Source organism: Cricetulus griseus, chromosome 7 (assembly GCF_003668045.3).
Source record: "Cricetulus griseus strain 17A/GY chromosome 7, alternate assembly CriGri-PICRH-1.0, whole genome shotgun sequence".
NCBI lineage: Eukaryota > Metazoa > Chordata > Mammalia > Rodentia > Cricetidae > Cricetulus > Cricetulus griseus.
In genome coordinates this window covers 60,476,172-60,498,194 of record NC_048600.1, presented here as the reverse complement: position 1 = coordinate 60,498,194, position 22,023 = coordinate 60,476,172, and the positions used below count along the sequence as shown (strand labels likewise).

At 45.8% G+C, this 22,023-nt stretch overlaps 1 protein-coding gene across 1 annotated transcript; it reads left to right on the top strand.

The window, feature by feature from the left end:
* Window positions 1-248: 248 nt before the first annotated feature.
* Window positions 249-19,965, top strand: Lsm11 (LSM11, U7 small nuclear RNA associated). The gene is made up of 4 exons (XM_027425275.2): window positions 249-762; window positions 6,505-6,644; window positions 13,813-13,896; window positions 14,253-19,965. The coding sequence occupies exons 1-4, from the start codon at window positions 312-314 to the stop codon at window positions 14,661-14,663; spliced, it is 1,086 nt and encodes a 361-aa protein (XP_027281076.1). The 5' UTR covers window positions 249-311; the 3' UTR covers window positions 14,664-19,965.
* Window positions 19,966-22,023: the final 2,058 nt, after the last annotated feature.

Genomic DNA, 22,023 nt, shown 5'->3' with positions numbered 1-22,023 from the left:
GGTGGGAGGGGAAAAATGAGAACTAATAAATAGTATCTACTTCAGTAACAAAAGACAAAGGTCAGAGGAGAGCCCCAACCTATCAGCTGTCTGTGGAGGCGGAGCGAGGCCAGGTAGGTCACGCCTCTCACCACGCCCCCGTCTCGCGCCACACCCCCCGCAGCTCTTCTGAGCTGGTCGATGCTGCCTCCCGGTGGCATCGGCTGCACAGTACGTTCCCCGGAGCCGCGGCTGCGGCTGCGCGGTGCCGCCCTCTGCCGGCCCGGCTCCTTCCTCCCTCCCATCGGCCTCGGCTTGCGGGCCTTTCAAACATGGAGGAGCGCGAGTGGGGGGCGAGGTCGGCTCGCGCCGGCAGCCCGGCCAGCCCGCCCAGCCCGCGCCTGGACGTCAGCTCCTACAGCTTCGACCCGCTGCTGGCCCTGTACTCGCCGCGCCTTCCTCCTATCCCCTACCCCAACGCTCCCTGCTTTAACAACGTGGCGGAGTACGAGAGCTTCCTGAAGGGCGGACGATCCGGGCGCGGCCGGGCGCGGGGCACGGGGGAGCCGGCCTCGGCGGGAACCTCCACCGGAACCTCCACGGGAGCCGGCACCTCGACCAGGGCTCGTCGCCGCGCCGCGCCCACCCCAGATCCCGAGCGCATCCAGCGTCTCCGCCGCCTCATGGTGGTCAAGGAGGACGCGGACGGTGCGGCCGGGGCTCGACGCCAGGGCCCGGGGCGCAGTAAGAAGGCGCCACGCAACGTGCTCACGCGAATGCCCCGTGAGTGCAGCCGGGCGTTGGGAGGTCCAAGGAGGGTTTGCAGAGGTCATCTGCGGGAATCTCGGGGGTCACAGGGGTGCGGGGACAGTCGCCTGTGAGTCGCAGAGGCTCTGCACGAGTTGAGGGTGAGGGAGAGTGAGGACCCACGCGGGAAGATCTGAACAGACCGTGGATGTCTGGAGGAGTGTTCCCTGGGGGAGAGGAGCTGCAGAGGGGCTGCGGGAATCGTGAGGCATGCGGAGTGATTGTGGGGCTTGCAGACAGAGTTTGGGGAACATCCGAGGTCTGCAGAAGGGATGAGAGGTCTTGGGGACCACTGCAGGGAGATGGGCAGCAGACATACGTAAGTTGGGTTGAAGCACAGCCAGTCTTAAGGTGAATGGGGTTTGAGGGTCAGGTGGAGAGTGAGGCGATGGATCTGTTCACATAGCACGAGAGACACATATCGCAAGAGACGTTTCATATCCCAGCATGGGAAATGACAGCTCCGTTTGAGCTGCAGTTTGCAAAATTGGCTGCGGGGACTTGATCCACCTATGTTCACATTAACTAAATCACTGGTGTTGGAATGCTGCAGGCACAGAGTGCCACCAAAACCCAGGTGCGGTTTTACAGCCACTAGCTAGCTAGGGCAGGAGTGTCTGTCAGGCTCAAGTTGCCCAGTGTGCAGGTTGTTTTAAATTCTGAAGGTGTAAATGGCACAAAGGAATTTCTTGCAGCTTCCTAATAGATCCTCAGGGTGAAGCTGTAAACAGCAAAGGTTCTAATGTGCTAGTTAGGTCTTGTATAAATAGAATAAAAATAGCCTAGGGTTATACCAAATAAATAGTTCTGACATCTGCCCTGTGAACACAATGACCTACTTAGCCAGTCAGAGCTTCTGTAGCCTACTAATTAAATCGTTACGATGTTAAAGTGACTTCTTTTGGAATAGAGGAGTGAACTCGGCAAGAGATTTTGTTTTGTTATGTTCCTAGAAATGTGTTTATCAAGAGAGAAACATCCTGAAAAGAGGTGCTGCTGGTGCCTCTCTGTCGGATGACATACTGTACCAGAGCCTCCTGCCCAGCTAGGATTTTCCAGAGCTGGCTTGCACAGCAGTAGCAGAAAGACAGAGCATGCATGGCTCTGAAACAAGCAGGCTCTGAAACAAGCAGTTGCCGTACCTTCTTTTGCCTATGTGTTTTGCCACTGTTAGCTTGTTGAGTTGCACCCAAGTCTCAGAGTATAACATTTATTCCCATTTATTCCTCTTAACGCCTTGCTACCAAGATTGTCAAGGGAAACAGTTAAGAGTGGTTCCGATTTTTCTGTTAAGACTATGAAGACCAGCTTCATCTGGTTTTCTTGATTAAGTTCATTTCTGGAATCAAGACTTCACAGTATTAGCCCTCGCCACTGAAAAATGTGATGCAGTTGGGAGTCCCATGAGAGGGTGGATACCACAAAGAATAGCCTTCCGAAAGCAAGAATAAGAATGGGGTTTGTTAAGGCATTTTTTCCAAGGGTCACCTTTAGGATTTGAAGTTAACACAGTCTTCAAAAATCAAGTTATTCAGTATATTTAAACTGTAGTAGAGGTCATCCCTTTTCACAAATGTGTAGGGTTCACATTGGTTTGAACACTGGTTTCTTCTACTTCCAGTTGTTGTATTTTAGGCAAGTTACACCGTTGGGCCTGACTTTTCCAATGTGGTAATGAAAGTAGTAGTACTGTCTGTCTGTCACTGTGTTAAATTCATCAACACTTTGAAAATATTTGCAACAGTGACATTGTCTAATAGGAAGGGTTCAACAATGTCTACTATCACTTTCTGTAGGTTGTTCTCGTGGTGGTCATTATTATTTTCAGGTTGACGTAATTAAAGGTCAGAATATTTGTAACTGGTTGTATGGAGTATTGGCTCAGCTGATGATGAAGTAAGTGACCTTGAACAAATTACTTTGATGCTGTTGAGTCTCTTTAACTGTAAATTGGAATGAGGTATTTGTGAGGCCAGGACACCCAGCCTTCCCTAGGAGTACCCAGCCCTCCCTGGGGGTACTTGGGTTAGACAGTGCTAGATAGAGCTCACCAGAAAAGAAGGTTAACTTAGTGGTGGATCTTTGCTGTGAGCACGTCTTAATACATTGTTTACCTTTTTAAATGACTGAAATTGTGAAGTCTCTTAGTTGGCAGCCATCAGAACCTCAGAGTCCTTCTGTAGCCTAAACTGCCCAGGCAGCCCATCCTGTCAGGCAGGGAAGTAGATCAGATAGGAACTTCTGTTGTTATCTGTGTGTTCCCTGAGCCCAGTCCTTCAAGGTGCTATGAAGGACCTTGTTGCCACCCCTGAGGTTTCCACTAGGGAAGGTGGTGGCAGGACCCTTTTTCTCCAGCACCACTGTCTCAGAAACTCTGGAGCCATCAATCAACCAGCCACTTTCTCCTCAATGGAAGATAGTTCTTAGGAATTATGGCTGCTTTTTTTTTTTTTTTTTTTTCTACATAGATGGTTTCTCTATATAGCTCTGGCTGTCCTAGAACTCACTCTGTAAACCAGGCTGGCCTTGAACTCACAGAGATCAACCTGCCTCTGCCTCTGTCTCTGGAGCGTGGTAGGATTAAAGGCGTGTGCCACCACCAGCATCCGGCTGGAACTATGACTACATTTAATGCCTCATGTCTACCTAGGAACACTTTGTTTCAGCCACCTGGGACATGTTACCCCAGGTTGTTGTCTGGTCACATAAATCTTTGTACTTGTCATGTCTGTTTGATATGCTCTCACTTCTGGAGGCCATCATATTGACAGTTGCCACCTTGGGAGACTGTACTTCAACACTACAATGTCATCCTATAATGGCTTCAGGAGATACTACTTTAATTCAACAATCTCCCTGGATGACCCCACCCATTTTGCAGATGTCCCCAGTCGGGGTAGGAGGAATACCTCTTCTACACATGACAGCCAGAAGCATGCCCAATAAACCTGCACATCCTACGTGACTAAGCGCAAAGTTATCAGTTAGCATACTGGGGGCCGTGCACATGATATCGCCACAGCCCTTGCTATACTCTCCTCCTCTGTATTACACTCTTTGCTAGAACACTCAGTCTAGGTGAATCCTCATCTGATGGTTTCATTGACTGCTTGTGGTCTTTGTCTTGGACAGAGCCGGCAGACCTGGTAGCATGAAGAACAGACAGTCCTGAGGCTGCCAGCCCCAGGCATACTCAGCAGCAGCTAGAGGGTTGCTAGAGAGTTCCAGAGAGTGGCTAGGAACAGAGATTGTGCAGGCTGAATCATCTGAAGAACTGAAGGAGTGTTGAGATGACAAGACTGTGGACAGAGAAGGGCAGCTGAGAGCCACAAAGATGGAGGACTTGTAGCCAACAATCAAGAGTTATTGGTACCAACTGTAGAGGAGTTTTGGACCACTAGAAGAGAGGTCCTCGGACCTTAAGCTTGGAGTTGCTGAACTAAGAATCTGTTGTTGATGATTTCCATCTGAATACAGCAAAAGAACCTTCAGCCTATTGGTAGCAAAAGCACCTGTGTGTTAAGGTAGTGAGACTTAAAAGAAATGATGGATGCAAAGCTTACCAAAGGGCCTGGCTCGTAGAGAGCCTGGAGTGGCATGAGGAGAGTGATGTGGTTGGTGAAGAGAACCAGGAGACCTGTAATCTGCCAATCATCTGATAAGACTCTGGACCAAATTGTGCTTCATAGAGAGTACCGGGAAGGTCTTAATCCCTGACATCTATGGTCCCTTGTTTTGTTCAACTTAGAGAACTTCCACTTTGTGAAAGCATGTGCATGGGAGGCAGGGAGGTGCATATTTGTGTGCAAAGGGTCTAAACCAGACACTGTGATGAGTTTCAATAAGCGGAATTATAGAGATCTATTCCCAAAAGTGATTTAGAAGGTCACTAGTCCAATTTGATTCTACCAATGAGGAAAGTTGAACTTTTAAGGAAAAAGTCACTTGCCAAGGTTACCCTGGATAAGGGTCTGAATGCTGCTTACACACCTGATTTTACAAAGCCTGTGACACACATACACACTTATCAAGGGTTCAAAGCCATTGCCAGAAGACATGACCAGCAGCGTTCGCTGTTTCTCTCACTTTGCCTGAGACTGTATGTGAGGCCACTGTTTGTCACTTTGCCTCCAACTGTACCCGGTTACCTAATTTCCAATCTGTCACATAAACTCCCACTTTCGTATGTTGAGTCATTTCCTTCCAAGAGGATTTTCCTTCATTTGTCATGGTATTCATTTCTACGACAACTCATGAATGAGGAAATCTGTTATCTGAACTGAAGTACAAGGCTGTTCTCTCTTATACCCCCTAGCAATAATGAAGTTTTTGTTTAAAAATGTATGGAGGTTCTTTGGGGGAAGTTTTTGTTTGTTTTTTAATACTCACCCAGCAGAGCACAAAAGGTAAATTGACAAGAAGTAAGGGAAGCCTGTCATTGCTCCAAGCTCTGCAGGAGAGATTCTCACTCTCAAAATCTTTCCTGCCCATTGTTCCTATCCTGCATGGCCATATTGCTATGTTCACAAGATGCTTAGTAGGACTCTCAGGAGCCGATGCTCAGCGGACGTCCTTCAAACCATCAGGTCCATTTCCTCCCAGTATGAAGATGTACATTGAAATACCAGTAACTACAGGAGCTCCTGCAGACTATGCATCAACAGGCCATTCTACAACAAAAACAAACATTCTTCCAGAGTCCCATGATGAAACCTAATACTGCATATGGCAAATTGAAGAATAAAAAATTTAAATTTAAAAATATATAATTCACCTTAAAGGCAGGCATAACATATTGATTGAATTAAAATAGATAAAATCATAAACATTGAAACAACTTTACATTTTCTGAACAGCTAGACTTGAATTTACAGAGATCTGTCTGCCTCCCAAGTGCTGGGATTAAAAGCATGTGCCACCACACCCAGTTTACAACTTTAAATTTTTATGGTGCATAATATAATGTGATGAATAACTCTCTGCATCCATAGAGATAACTATAATGGTCATACTCTTAAAATGTGCTTCTATATTTATTTTTGATTTTTCAAGGCAGGGTTTCTCTGTGTAGCCCTGACTGTCCTAGAACTCACTCTGTAGACCAGGTTGGCCTAAAATTAGAGATCTGCCTACCTCTAACTTCTGAGTGCTGGAATTAAAGGTGTGTACCACCACCATGGCTGGCTTAAAATACGTTTTTATTTTAATAATTACTATTTATTTCTCCAAAAGGCCATTGTCTTTGGCAGGATAGCATGGATTTAGAGGCAGTATGAGGCCCAGCTTATTTCCCTCAAACACATGAATTAGCTTCTGGTTCACAAGAGGATTGACCTAGGTATGCAGTACTCCAGAATTACACTGAAACACACAGGACCGAGAAGAACCCAGCTACTGGTGCGAGCATTCCCCTTTCTTTCTTTTTTTGCCTGCAGACACTTTTTAAAATGATGGTACATCTTAGAATCACTGCCATCATCAAGTAGAGGAGACATTTATAGATAGTGAAAGATTTAGATTTGAGTCACGCATGTGGCTTTTCCACAGTCTGTTAGAATCTGGCCTCTTTTGGGGGTGTGTTGGCTGTACTAGTCCTGCCACTCACAAGGCTTCTAGCAGTGAGAGTGAGGTTGCCTTGAGTGTGCCGGGTGGCCTTGGCTAGCCTGCCAGTGGAGGCAGGTGTTACCCATTGCTGACCAAGGCCTTCTCTTGTTTCAGTGCATGAAGGTAGCCCTCTGGGTGAGCTCCACCGCTGTATCAGAGAGGGAGTGAAGGTGAATGTCCACATCCGCACTTTCAAGGGACTTCGGGGTGTCTGCACAGGCTTCCTGGTTGCATTTGACAAGTTCTGGAATATGGTAAGAAGGCTTTCTTAAATCATGTCTAAAGGGCATGAGTAACCTTGTTAAGCAAAGCCCTACCTAGGAAGAACGTCTCAGAACTGAAATCTTCTATACCTTGACAGTCACCACTCAAAACCGCTTTTCTGCTCCTTCCCTTAAAGCAGGGTGTTCGGCCTCGGCAGTTTTGTTCTTCCTTCCCTCCCATGATCATGGGGCAGTGTTTGGATATTTGATTATTTTTTAATAGTCACATCTGTGGGAGATGCCGGATAATTACCTTTAAACATTGACAGCACAGAAGACAGCCACCCTCCACCAAACAAGGAACTAGCTTGTCCTTCGTGCCCTTAGTGCTAAGGTTGAGATGCCTAACCTTAAGAAACAATTTTGTCATCATTTAGTAATTTTGAATAGGCTGATTACTGGCCATTCTCTTTTTCTTTGTTTGGTTTTGGTTTTTCAGGACAGGTTTTCTCTGTGTAGCCCTGTAGACTGCTCTGTAGACAAGGCTGTAGACAAAGTCTCACTGTGTACTCCTGGTGGAACTCACTATATAGACTAGGTTGGCCCAGAACTCACAGAGTTCCCTCTGCCTCTGCCTTCTGAGTGCTGCCATTAAAGGCATGTATCACCATGCCTGATAGTTATTCTTTTGTTCCTGTCTCAAAAATGAAGGTTAACAGCTTCTGAGGAATGTGACACCCAGGATCTGATGGCTGGCCTCCTTGAACGCACGCACGCACGCACGCACGCACGCACGCGCACACACACACACACACACACACCTACCTACCTACCTACCCACCCACCTACCTACCTTGTAGTGGAGCCTGGCCTCAAACTTGCAGCATTTCCACCCTGTCCCCCTTCCTATCTGTTCATGGATGAGCTGCTGATTCTACTGTACCTTTTACAGATGAAGACTGAGCCCAGAGAAGTTGGATCCATTCCAGATCTACTGTTAAGAAAGTACAAGGCTTTATTTAGACTGAGTCTTTATGGCTTCTAAAACCTTGCTTTTAGTATGTATTTGTTTGTTTGTTGTAGTTCTAGGTACCTTAGAACTGGTGCTATAGACCAGGCTGGCCTCAAACTCACAGAGATCCTCCTGCCTCTGCCTCCCCAGTGCTTGGATTAAAAGCATGCATCATCACCATGTCTGTTTTGAAACCCTTCTTTTAATTGTTAGGAAATTTGAATCCTAATGACTTCACCATTTCGAAACTCCTCTGAGACTCCGTTTGCTCATTCTAAAAATAGGCTAACATACTGTGATGATTTTATTGTTGATAAGAACCAAGTTTCTCTGTCTTTCTGGACAGGATGTCACTCTGTAACCTGGAACCCATTATGCTGCCTAGACTGGCCTTGAATTTACACCAGTCATCCTGCCTCAGTCTCCTGCCTGGGATTACAGGGGTGAGCCACAATAACTGGCCCTGGGGGGGAAGAATTAAAGAGAATATGTCTATTGACAGTAGTGGTCATATGATTATTTCTTTAGATATGTAGGGTAAGTTTGCATTTTCCAGAGTAATTTCCATTGCATAATCTCATCGATCCTGACAGTTGCCGACCCGGTGATCCTTCATGTCACCCTGGTGAACCCCAGACTTACTGAAACTGAGGAGGATAAAAGAGTAGTCATGCTTCTTAATATGTGGTTTTAAGCTGTCCTGCAGCAGAACCACCTAGGGTTTCTGTTGAGTAGTACACATGGGATTCTCTAATAATAGCCTTGGGGCTGATGAGATGGCTCAGGCAAGTCAAGTTGCTGACCAACAAGCCTGAAGACAAGATTTGATCCCCAGACCCCACCTATAGGAAGGAAGAACTGAGTCCTGCTGAGAGTCATCTGACTTCTGTGCCCACATGGTAGCACACGTGTGTCAGGTGTGAGCTCACTTCCAGGGCTTGAAAACCCACCAGTCCATGGGTTCAAACTCCTACCAATCCCTGTGTGCATCCCAAGCTCAGGACTTGAAATCCCACTAATGCTCACCTTATAAATCTCTACCCTGGAAAACTCCACCCCCAAGAAACCTTACATAAACCTGCCTTATAGGGTAAAAGGTCCAAGCCCACTTCTGGGTTCCAAACTCACCAATCCCTGAGCCTGAAATTCCACCAAGCCCCAACCTGAAAATCTCTACCCTGGACAACTCTGCCACCCAAGAAACCCTGTATAAAACCTGCCTCCTGCTCAGTTTCCTGCTGCTTCTGGCCACCCTCTTGTGTCTCTCCCAATAATCTCTTGTGTGAGGTGTGTTGTGCAGTATGACTTTGTTGTCTTCCTTGGCTCCCGACTGTCAGGATATCTTTCCCTTCAGAGCTGTAACTCTTGCAATGGAAAAGTCTTCCCCTCAGAGCTGTAACACTTAGATTGATTTCATGACTCGGATAAGCTCTTCTGGTGCTTGAGCTCCTCTCAGGGTCTGCTACATTGGGACCCTATCCCTCATCTCCAGTTCACCCAGTCCACTCACCTTCCAGCTCACTGATTGCTTGATCCACTAGTGGTAGGTTCTCCCTTAGGTCCGTGTGAATGCTTCTTTGGTCTTCCTTGGGTCCTCCCTGAGTCCTGAGGATGCCCTGAAATACAGGCTGCAGTGACTTTTTCCTCTAGCCCCCTAGTTCCATCCATGGGAACAGTGTCTACCATGCCCTCTCACCCGCCCTCCACCCCGTGCCTTTTAGAAAACCTTCAGCCTCTATACCTGGCACCTGACCTGAAGAGCCCTAAACTTGTTCACCTTTACAGTCAAATTTGGCCCTAATACCCCCTAGATAATCAACCCAAATGGCCTCTTAATGGCACCCCAGATCCCAATATAGTCTGGACCTTTACAAATACTGGGAAGGATCAGGAGATGGAAAAACATTCCCATTCCCTATATTCAGGCGTTCTCTGTTTTTCAGCTTTAAGCCCTATTTGTTTTGGTCTGTTCTCCTCCCACACTGTGTAAATGTCCTGTCTTTTAAATTCAGTTTGATGGATCTGTAAGTTTGTTGCAAAGTGGGAGCCAGAGCCAAGGAGGGAGAGAAAGCAAAGGAGTAGGCCAGCTGGAGCATGCACACCCATGCAAACAGTCTGTACCATCCTGTCTATAGCCAGGGCTCAAAATTTTCCTATCTCTTAAGCCTTCTTTGTTGTCAGTTTTACAGGCATTCGGGTGTTTTTTTAGGTGTGAGTGGCATTGGACTGTTGTTATATGCTGTCCCACCTCGATTAAATGCTGGCTCTGGAGTTGGGGTATGGCTCCCCCTCCTCTAGACCCAGTCATGCTTGTTTAAAGGTTTCCTTCAAAATCTCTGTCCCATATTAGGTGAGCCACCTGACTGACACAAAATAAAGAGACAGACTATGCTACTTATCTTATACCCTTTTGGTTTTGGTTTAACTCTCTAAAACTTTTGCTAAGGTATAAATCTTATTTCAAGATTTGTAAGCCTATCATCACACACCCTTTTTGGAGTTCAAAGGATGGAGATGTTGGGCAGTGGTAAAAATGTTTGCCAAGCTCTATGAAGGAAGCCCTGGGCCAGATCCCCTCTTGGTCCCTCTTTTGCTGTTGTTTGTTTCTCTTTGTAGCCCTGGCTGTCCTAGAACTCACTTAGTATACCAGACTGGCCTTCAACTCAGAGATCCGCCTGCCTCTGCCTCCCAAGTGCTGGGTTAAAGGCATGTGCTACCAAGGCCCAGCTGTGTGAACTTTTCTGTTTCTCAAGATTTGTAAGTATATTGGGTATGATTTAAAATCTGTAAACTCTGTAACAAAAAGGTTAATGTAAACCTCGTAACACTGGGGTTGACAGTTAAAAAGTCTATACATAGGTAATCTTAAAGGCATGCCACCATCTTAGCTGTTTTCCCTCCACTGGGATGCAGTCATGTGGCTGACAGCCATCTTTGCTATGGTTAGAAAGGATGAAATTTGCCATGTGACTTCACTCCCATCTTGATTAAAAGTGACCACATAGCATAAGCCAGCCAAGGAAAAAACAGCTCCTCCTAGTTATGAAGCCCAAACCAGATGATGTTTCCTCCACTATTTTGATCACACTAACGAGCCTCCCCCTTGTGAGCTGCAACACACAGCCCTTTCTCCCCAACCCCACTCCACACCCAGCCACTTGGGTCTCCCTTTCTCCCTTCTCAGTAATAGGCTGTCCACCCAAATCATCCCTCTCAGGGTGCCCAGTGGCAGTCCTTAGTCCTCCTGCTACTCATTTCCACTCCACCATTGGACCCCCTTTGCCTCTGCCTACCCAGCCTAAACAGGCCACGGTTCTTCCTTTGCATCTGTTACATACTCTATTGAAAAATTAGATCATACTCTCCAAGGATGAGCTCTTTGTCTGAATTCTGGCTGCAGCCGAGCTTCTTATATTCAAATCAAAGAAGTTAACCTTTGGGTCACCTATTACTGTCTTCTCTCCTCACCACTTGTCCCACCTTCTACCATGCGAGAATCTCTAGACATTACCCCCTTCTTGAGTTCTTTCTCTTCAGGTAACAGTAGTAAAGGATGCCACACTTACTTTTCAGCCATGCCCACTTCTCAACGTTCAAACTGACTCAAGTTGCTGACTCTCTTATGGTGTGCACGGTCATTTGTTTCTGCTGGCATCTGCCACCCACCATGTTTGCTTCCAAATTCTAGAGTCTGCCTCTTCATCTGCTTCTTCCTCCCACGTGCTCTAACCATCCATCTCTCCGCACCTATTTGGTAAGTGTCCTCTCTTTGACTCCTGGAACCAGCTCGCTCTCCAGGACCCCACCACATGGGCAACTTGCTAGTTGCTCAGACACTTGCTCCCCCCACCCCTGTTTCCTAGTCTCCTCCTGGGAGCTGTCTGCTAAGTCCTGCAGCTTCCTTAAGCCCTTTTGGGCCTCTGTGACCACATCCCTCCTGTCTCTCAGCTCTGTTCTAGAAGTCTTACAGCTTCTCTATGCCCTCTCAGCTCCCACTTGGAGCATATAGAAACTCCCTCTGGTGAAGTTTGTTTTGTGACCCTTTGTCTTTTTCTCCATGGTCTCAGATTTTATTAAAGTCTAACTCTGTTACAATAAGCAGCTTGGGTTCAGTACAATCCAATGTCCAAAATTGGCATGCTCAATTTTCAGTGAGGGCAACTTCTGCTACTGCATAAACAAGTGATCAGAAAACCTTTTATGTCTAAACTTTGCTCTCTCCTCTTCTATTTGTTCCTATCTGTGCTCTCTCCTCTTCTATTTGTTCCTATCTGAATGTGTCCATGGTAGCTCTTATGTATGAATATGTATCATCCAAGAGACCTCCCCACCTTTAACCAATAGCTTGTCTTAATAGGGTTGGTAAATTGCTCTGTATCAGACTGTCAGAGGCTAATTTAGTTCCCTATGACTGCCTTATCCATATCTCCTTTTCTGGGGCTTACTCCCATGCCTGTTTTCTCTATTATTGTATGAAAATTCCTGTCCTGAAAACAAAAATCATAAAAGTAGGGTTTATGAAAATAGGATTTAAAACACAATGGTTATTTATTTAATAAGGTATTAAAGCTGCACCTTTGTGTACTCATATGCAAGAATGTACCTCAACTGGTAGCCAAAGTTTGTAATATAGTCACCTAGATGGTATTATTTTTAAAAAAGGACATGAAGGGGTCATGGAGAGCAACTGAGACTTGGCACTGTGTGGCAGGACAGAGATTCCTAAAGAGAGCCCAGGAGAGGCTATTGTGAAAATGTAGCCCAGTTGCAATGAGAGTCTCAGAAATCTGTGTAGAATGGTCTGAGGATGTGAAAGTTCCAGTAAGTTCCGAGAGTCTGAGAAAGTGTAAAAGGTCTGATGATTTGAAAACTTAAGGTAAAAATATTTCAGATATCTTTCTCCTCCTATGCTGTTGTTTACATTAAGATTTCAAAGGTTCAGGAAACCTATTCACAATGGTTCAACCAGACCACTCAAATGGTGGATTCTGGAGATTGTTGACCAGCAGGTTTCCAAAAGGAGATACAAGTCCAACAAAGAATTGGATATTGCCTTTCTTAACTCCCTTTCACCTCCTCCTTTTAATCCTACAACTGATTGCCCTATGCCTTGTGAACTTCTGGACTACATTTCTTCAGTAACAGATGCAAAAGATTTCTAACCAGACTTTTTAATCAGCTGTTATTACAAGATTATCAGCCCCTGGCTATGGAACCAGAGGCCTGTGACCTCCGACTATCCCCTGATGGTGAAGGTCAAGTTCACCCCCAAGATTTTCAGCAAAAAGTAGTTTAATAATAATGTTGCCCCCTTCTTAGCCCCTGATTGTTTGTTAATAATAAAAAAAGAGGGGGATATAGGGTAAAAGTCTGAGCTCAGAGTTCCAGGGCTTATAAAACCCACCAATTCCTGGCCTCCAAATCCCACCAGTCGCTGAGCTTGAAAACTGACCAATCCCTGAGTTTGAAATCCCACCAGTCCCCAACCTGGAAAACTCTGCCCCTGAGAAACCTTATTTAAGCCCCCCCCCCCCCCCAGTTCTCTGGTGCTTCTCTCCTGAGTGGAGGCAGCCACCCTCTTGTGTCTTTCCCAGTAAATCTCTCGTGTGAGATTTGTGGTATTCCCAACTGCCAGGCTTTCCCTTCAGAGCTGCCACACTTAGAATGTGCACCTTCTCCCCACATACACACAAACGGAAAAAACTTTTTAGTCGTGTGTTAGTGTATACTTTTAATCCCAGTGTGGCAGAGGCAGAGGCAGGCAGATCTCTGTGATTTTGAGGCCAGCTTTGTTTACATAGAGAGTTCCAGGCCAGCCAGATCTATATAATGAGATCCTGTATCAAAAAAAAAAAAAAAAAGTGGGGGGGGTTAAGAAGGGGAAAATCCAAACCAACCAAATTTTTAAAAACCTCACTTTTTTTTTCTTTAAGCAGCCCTGTGTTTGTATTTTATTAAAGTTCTTGCATATTTACATGCACTGAAGTTTCTGAATATCTACCAGGGGGTTGTAAAAGCCTTGCCATTGTCAAAAAAGCTCATCTAATAAGCTGGAAGAAGCTTTGAAATCCTAGGCAGCCGAGTTGGGCTTTACCATCTTGTGACCAAGCCTGGTTAGTTATGCTGTAATTAAGTGCTCCTCTGCCTTCTCCCAAAGCCTCTATAAATAACACCCTTTTCCCCTTTCTTCCCTTTGGGTTCCTCCAGGCCCTCACCGATGTGGATGAGACATACCGTAAGCCTGTCTTAGGCAAAGCCTACGAACGGGATTCTTCGCTGACTCTCACAAGGGTAGGTGCCTCCCCCTGACCTCCTGGGTACCCACCCTGCCTTCTACCTTGGACACCATGATCACAAGCCCACTGCTTGGGAACCTTGCATGTTTCCAGCAGATCCCAACGGCACCCGCTTCTTGCCTGCCTGTGAGCTACAAGGTGCTTTGTGCCACAGAGATAAGGAGTACCTTTTCTCTTGTCCTGGTTACCTGAGTTATGTCTGGAAATTGAAAAGTGACCATTACCTTTAAAAGAAAGTCAGTGCAAGGAGTTCACAAGCTGTAGCTAAGGACTCTTACCTTGTTGTGTGTATTGACACAGTTATATTGTAGGCATTACCATGGCTAATAGTTGTCACTGCTTTCCATATAGCTGTTTGATCGACTGAAACTTCAAGATTCCGCCAAAAAGGAAGCCGATTCCAAGTCTGCAGTTGAAGACTCCACCCTGTCTAGATACTCGCAGACATCCACTTGGAAGGTGGCTTCAGTGTGGGGACGAGGAGACACTGACAGGGGCTCACACAGGCGCTCCCGCTCTGTCCCTTCTTCCCTGCAGGCATCTGCAAGGGAGGAGTCCAGGTCTGAGCTGTCAGGGAGGACTACACGGACAGAGGGGTCCAGTGTGGGAGGCACCTTCTCCAGGGCCACCACCCTTTCACGGGGCCAGTCCAGAAAGAAAAAGAGAAAGCCCAAGGTGGATTACCAGCAGGTATTCACAAGACACATAAATCAGATTTTCATTCGCGGCGAGAATGTCCTGCTGGTTCATCTTGCACAGTGACCAGCTAAGCCCCACTTGACCTTTGGGTTTTAGAAATAAAGTGCATGAACTGTTCCTATGCTATATCCTAGTATCCCAATCAAAGTGTGAGTCACAGTGGTTCCCACTGGCCCTGCCCGTACAGAGGACAGAGCTGGCTCAGCCTCTGGAAACCAAATTGAGGGGAGGGCAGGTCAGCAATACTAACCAGGCAAAAGCCATTCGTAGTACATGCGTCTGACGGGCTGTCATTGTCTGCTCCAGAGTCTCAAGCATAAGCTGTTCCCTTTGACTTAGGGCCATAGTGTGAGTGGAATTCAGTCTGTGGGAACTGTAAGAACCATCTGAGAAGGAAATATTTCATTTCTAAAAGCTAGTGCTCTGAGCACTGTGAGTTGATCTAAGAGCAGTAGTGCAAATTGCCCAAGAGCCCTGCACCCATATCTTGGAACTGACCTATGCTCTGCATCATTCTCTCTTGATCAAGAAGTGAAATTTCTCATCCTTGAATATTAATAAGGTCTAGGGAAGTTACCAGCTTATGCAGGAGTGGAGCTCTGCTTTGACCTCCTCTTCTCGTGGGAAGGAAGGCAGAAGCTTGTAAGTCTTCCCCTCACCAGAGGTGGCCTCTGCACATGGCATTCCAGATGGGATTGTGCCGTCCTCGTGGCTCGTTGTCCTCTCCGACTCCTGTGGCATGGTGCTAGATGCATGTGCTCTATGGTATCACCCATGTGTTGTGTGTGAACTGTCCTGATGTGACCTTCGTGTCAGACTTCAGAGAGTTCTGCATGAACTCAATAATGCACATCTGTCACATGGCTGAGAGTCCCCTTTCCAGGCGGGGCTGGCCTTGTGTAGAAAGTCTCTCAGAATGGTGTTACTGTGAAAGAGGGGTCATACACTTTTATTCCCTGTGTCACACTGGTGAGGTTCTTAGAAGCAAATGGGTATGTCATAAGGGTACTTGACTCCCATTTAAGCCTGAGTGACAGGAATACCAAAGGACCAGGGACGCGCCTACTTGAATTATATCACCATATGCTTTTCAACCACAATACAGAATGGGCTACATCTTGACATAGACTGTTAGGCAATATTGATTTTCAAAATTTTGTTTATACTTCCTTTATGTTAGATAACTTATGTTCAAAGTAAGAATAAGAAGTAATTAGTCTAAATGTATGTATGAATAGAACATTTCTCCTGCTTTGTTTGTGGATAGCATGGGTAAGCCTACTGAGAAGCAGGGCAAATAAAGTTCTGTTAGCTGGACCACTGCCTCATCAGACAATGAAAAGTGAGCAGATGTGCCTCAGTTTCCCCATCAGATACCTACCTCACCAGGGCACTGTGGCAGGATTTTAGGAAGGTGTTTTACAGCCTCTAAGCATACTTAAGTGCCATTTTTCCTTACTCTATTGCATAGCTCTATAAAAATTCTCTTGTCCTATGAGCAAGGCAGGTGCTATATAAGAAAGGTATCTTCCCAGCTGTCATTTGTGATCTTGTAGCCATCATTAGAAGGCTGTGAGAACTTCAACAACTGGGTTTCATGGTCTGTTTCTTCCTCTAGAGGGAAACAGGACTTCTCAGAGGAACACCTCCCCTAAGGAGAGAGTGACTTTCTTTTTGCTGCTCCCCCACATCCCGGCCCCTGCTTTTCAAGGGTATCTGTTGTGATACTGACAGGAGACTGTGCAGCTAAAAACGGCATTGTTCCCAAAGTGGGATCTGAGGGCTTTCTGTCTGTTTTCTGTTTACCTGTTTTTATTTCTAATTGTATCTGAGTTTGAAGTTAGGACAGATGCACTGAGGTCTGTGGAGTCTCTGATACAGACTCAGGCTCACAACTCTTGTCTTCTTGTGTAAATTCCCTTCTGCCTCCTGTGCGTGGCCTCTGTTCTCAAATCCCTCATCAGGCTGTATCGCCTCCATCTCCACCTGTGTTCTCTGTGTAGCTGTCCTTGACTATCTACCCTTTTCTCCCTTAGCTAGAAGCTGTAATGGATGCTCTTTTTTTGCTAACTATGTAGAAATGTGCAATCAAATGTGCATGAAAGAATTTCTGTTCATGCAAGTGACCCTCCTGATTTATGTTATACACATGCCAATTTCATGTTGCTATATAACTCTCCCATATTTCTATACCAATTGATTTATAATTTTCCATTCAACATGACAACTCTAGCTGTGAAATTATTTGTGCTCTCTCTTTAGATCCCCTCCACTTATTTGTTTAATCTGGACAGTGATTCCAAAATGAATATTCTCTAGAAAATGTGCAATTTTGTGCGAAGTGTGGTAATTATTTTTAGATAAGTCAATTTAATAAATTATTGCCTTTTCTTTATTATTGGAAAAATTTCAAAAATAAAAAAATGTGTTCTAATGTATTGCTGCTCAAAAATGATGTCACATAGGTCATAATGGGTCGCTGTAGTGGCTGGACTGGGCTGGTCGCTTAGTGGTAGGCCCTATGCTTGGTATTCATGAGACCCTGAGTTCAGTCCCTGACATGAATGAATGAGTGAATGAGTCAATCAGTCAATAAAAGTTGCTATGGAAACAGCTCAAATTTTCATTAGGAGAAAGAAAGACCATGGGGAAAGGGGATGGTGAGGTCAAGTACTAGAAGACCCTTCTGAGGAGCCCACGAATCGAGAATGGAGTAGGGCCTGCTCATTGGTGTTCTGTGGGAATTAGAGTTTTCTTTTGAATAAACAGCTTTGATCGTTCAAACTAATCTCTAGATATCTGAGTATCCACGGAATAGTCCTGTATTCTTGTTAAGGACTTTTCAGGAGTGTTTGGCTTTATCAGGTGGTAATGTTGCCAGCAATTAGTATGGCCAGTGGTTGGCTTCTTTTTTGTTTTGTTTTCATTTGCTTCTTTGTTTTACTTTGCTTTTGTTTTTTGAGACAGTTTTACTGTGTCTCCCTGGCTGGTCTGAAACTAGCTCTGTATACCAGGCTGGCTTCAAACTCACAGATCTGCCTGCTGGGTGCTGCGACTAAATGGGTTGCCCACTACTTTTGGCTCAGCTATTAATGTTTCCAGTTTAGCCACAGTTGTTGTGGAAATTAAATAGAAATTACAAGTAGGCAAGCATCAGCACCTGAACAAGGTTGTTAAAGGTTCCTGTTCAAGTGTAAGGGAGACAGAGTACAGGACAGGGGCCCTGGTGATGTTCAAGGACTAAGGTCTTACATAGACAAAGGAGGCCAAGCTCTTCCAGCACAGTCAGCCATGTACAGATGCCAGGATTTCTGCCCATGCCGCAGCAACTGGTTTGACTGAGTGTTCTGCTCATGTTTTTTGGCATTGTTTATGCTCAGCTTATAGAAGCTGCTGGCAGTGCTCATACCACCACCTGGGATGACCACAGGTTAGTCAAGTTCAGACATGTGCATATAGGCTACAGGAAAGCTGGGGAAGGAGCCAGTATGAAAGCAGCATTCCTTAAATGGGCAATGTTAATGTGGAACCAGGGTCCCCTACTGTGTCACGTGGCTTGGAAGTGGCAGCCAGAGTCCTGCTGCATGCCATTCTGTGCCCATAGGGCCGATCTTGTGCTCCATAGCTTTCACCCAGGCTTGTTTGCTTTACTGTTTGGGAAGCTGGAGGTTTTCTTTCTTAGGATCAGTTTGGTGGCTTGTGAAATGCTTAGGCAGTTAGCCTCTGAGACAGGATTTGGAGCAGTCTGTACCTTGCTCTTTACCTGGTGTTCATCAAGGCAGGGAATGTTCTAGTTTGGGTGCCCACGAACCCTTGTAGTGAGCTGTGGTCAGATCAGCAGCAGCCCTGTCTGTCTTGACAGGGAAAGAATGCCCCTTCAGAGGTTGTCAGGTCATGAGCCCTGAGCCACCCTTAATACTCAGCCTCCCAGAGATCTGTGTTGACACTTCTTCCCTTTAAGAAAAAAAGAAATAAACCCAGTATGATGCTAAGTGGGTGTTTGTGTTTCTGTTTGCATTCTCTCCATGACAGCCACCCAGGCAAAATCATGAAATACCATTGGTTCTATAATTTGCTTCTTTAAATGTCCTGTAGATTCTTCCTGTATGAAAAAGTTAAAATCATTCAAAGACAGCTAGCTGTCATTGGTGCTCCCCCAGAGTGTTTCATTCCCTTCTGCACTTTTTATGAATGAAATGGTGGCTGTTCGTAGGTCAGGCTAATGGAGAAAAGAGTCTGGTGGTATAAATTGAGTAGTTTGAGAGGTGTCTTCATTTTTCTCTTCCTGAACCACATCTGGAATGCATGCAGCCCGTTGTCAGTAACTGTTCACCTGTCCGTGTCTTTCTTGCCCAGAAGGCTTTTTCTCGGTGGTTCAAAGCAAAACCATCTCATCTGGCCTGTGTTGTATGGGAAAGGCAGGAAGTCTGTTGTTACTTTCTGGCACGTTGGTGGATTTAAGATAAGCCTTCAGGCTCCTGTCAGTTATCTGAAGAAGGGTTGGGCCTCCATCACTCCCAGTATTTTGAGTATTGTTCAAGTGTTTGTCAGATCACTGCTAATAAAAGCGAAAGCCCTCTGTCAAGAAACGGCATGGGTAGTCTGAAGATGGGGGCAAGAAAACTCTGTGCACTCAGGACGCAGGGGTCTTTAAGCTGTCAGAGTCCGGACTCCATCAGAACACCTTCTGCAAACACAGGGTGTCTCTCACAAAAGCTGGGAATATGGTTCCTGGCACATTGCAATCGCTTTTGATTGTGAGTCCTTGGGAGCAAATGTCTGATGTGCTTCCAGAGCTCTGAAGGAAGCGTCTGGACACTTGTCAGGGTTGCTGCAGGTCATTACCTGGCCTTGTGTGGAGCTGGGTTCCAAAGCAGCTCTGCTCTGCTCTTCTGTTCTCCCAACAGGAAAGCAGACAGTAAGCTGTGTCCTAAAAAACTCAACACCTGTAATCCCAGCCTTAGGAGACTGAGGTAGGAGGATCACTGTGATTCAGGCTAGTCAAAGTTACAGAGGGAAAATGTCGTTAAAAAAAAAAAAAAAAAGACAGCAACCAAAAGTGGTTTGCTTATTTAATAGGGACATGTAAAGGCTGTGGCAACTGTGTCCCCTCTGCACCGTGACTTGGTGATGGTTTTACAAACAGGGCTGAAGCCGAATGACTATGGTTTCAGTGCTCCTACAGCAACTGATAAACCCCCAACTGATCTCATCTTTACATTACCCCTTGTTATTAGGTTAACGGAGACCCTTCCTGTTGAGGGGGCCTGCTGCTCGTAACCGCCATTCTCAATGTGCTGCTTTTGGTATGTGTCAAATGGGAGTCTGGAAACTGTAATAAATATGATTGTATCCATTCTCTTGATGCTTGGTCTCTGCTCATTTGGGGAAGTCATAGAAAAATGGTAGGTCTCACCAAAAGAAGACACACATTTCGAAAGTTAAAATATTTCAAGAGGGGGCTGGAGAGATGGCTTGGTGGTTGAGTCTATAGTCACAAGGACCAGAGTTCAGATCCAAGCACTATGTAACAAGACCAGTGTCCTCATACACCTATAGCCCCAGCTCCTGGGTGGGAAGACAGGGCACTTGGGCTTGCTTGGCTTCTAGCCTAGTTGAGAAAACTTGAGTCTGGGTTTAGGGAGGGTGAAGGAGGAGGACACCCAATGCGCTAGGAGTGTACACAAATGCATACACATGTCCACACATGTATATAGTCACAAAGACAAATAATCAAATAAACTATTTCTAGCCAATTGCAATCCTGCTGCTGTGATCTTGGGCCTTTTCGATGCCAAAACTCACATCTGGGTCCCCATCATTGAAGCAGCTTTGTTCCCCCAAATTTGAATTATCCCACCCCCAAGCTGTACTAATTGCCCTGTAGCTTTCTTCTGCCTGGTCTTCACTGGCATTAATCCATTCTCACAATCTGCTGATGTCACCATCGATTCTTATCACCTCTGGATGTTTTACCACATTGGAGTAATTGATCTACGCACACTTTCAGAAATCTGTGAATGGGTCACAGCGTCCCTCCATGCGTGTAAGGAAGCTGAGTGGCCTGAGGGCTTGCCATGTTGATGACTTAATTTCTCCTATGTGCTTTTAAAGTAACCAGTAGAACAAATAAACATCAGGCTGGCTCAAACATGGCATATGCCTGCCATCCCAGCACTCAGGAGGTAGTCAGAAGGGTCAGGAGTTGGAGGCCAGCCTAGGCTACATAGCTGTATCCAATCTCAAAGCTCCAAAGACAGGGTATGGCACAGTGGTAGAGTGCTTGTCTAGCATGTGCAAAACTCTGGATTCCATCACACACACACACACACACACACACACACACTTTCTCAAGTTAAATTGCCGTGCAGTGCTCCTCTAAAAGACACGGGTTAACCTGAGCTCAACTGCATTTGCAAATTCCTAACCACTACATAAGGGGAGAGGGAAGCCAGGTGATGGTGGCGCATGCCTTGATCCCAGCGCTTGGGAGGCAGAGGCAGGTGGATCTCTGAGTTTGAGGCCAGCCTGGTCAGCTTGGGCTGATGTATAGAGAAACCCTGTCTCAAAAAGAGGGGGCGGGCAAGCCTCACAGATCTAGGTCTGGTCATTCCCAGTTTGTTTCATACCTCAGAGATTGTCCGGGGTGTGGAAAGCCAGTAAATAAATACGTCTTTACCCTGGCTTTCTGGGTAGGGTAAGCAGGAACTTAAAAACAAAACAAAACTTGTCTTCTAGTCTTGGATAGAACTAAGTGTCTTTTTCAGTCTGCTCAATTGCCACTAGGTGGCAGTGGGTTAAAGAAAATTGCCTCATTGGGGCTCAGAAGGACCTGCGGCCCCAGCTGCAATCCATCCTTAAATGTGTACAAGTTTTGACATCCAGAAAGAACAACAACGACAAAAAATCCGTGTCCGCCCTGTGGCAATGTGATTCCTGTCTTTACCTAATCTAAAGCTCAGCCAGGGAGGGAATGAATGTAGAAAAGAGTGAAGAAAAAGTTTCCGCAGTATCCCTGCTTCAGGATGTCTGTCACTCTTCTCATCTCCCCCTGCTGGCAGGAGACTGGCCCCTGCACTATACTGCCTTGAAGCCCTTGTTTCTCAGCATGAGACAGTGGTTGCTACTGTTTTTAGATTTCCATCCCAGGAATGGAGTGGCTGCTCCAGAACTGGATGCAAACATGTTCATGAGTCAACAAACATTTGTAATTAACCGAGGAAGTCTGTTGTTTTGGGATAGGTGTGTGTCAATGTTTATCTACCTAACACATGCCAAGGTCTCCAAAAAGACTTCCCTGCTCTATCTGAAGCAGGATTTTCTAGCAACAAGGTGAAGAGAAATGTGGTGTGAAATAATAGCCGATTTTCAAAAGAATCACTAAAAACAGGATTGTGGCTATGTTTGTTTACTTTTCATTAAC

What these genes read in the sequence shown, in the direction of transcription:
- Lsm11 (XM_027425275.2), top strand. Translation starts at nt 312, where the DNA reads ATGGAGGAGCGCGAGTGGGGGGCGAGGTCGGCTCGCGCCGGCAGCCCG. An exon ending in CGTGCTCACGCGAATGCCCC is followed by an intron (nt 763 to 6,504) that starts GTGAGTGCAGCC and finishes CTCTTGTTTCAG; the next exon opens with TGCATGAAGGTAGCCCTCTG. An exon ending in TTGACAAGTTCTGGAATATG is followed by an intron (nt 6,645 to 13,812) that starts GTAAGAAGGCTT and finishes GGGTTCCTCCAG; the next exon opens with GCCCTCACCGATGTGGATGA.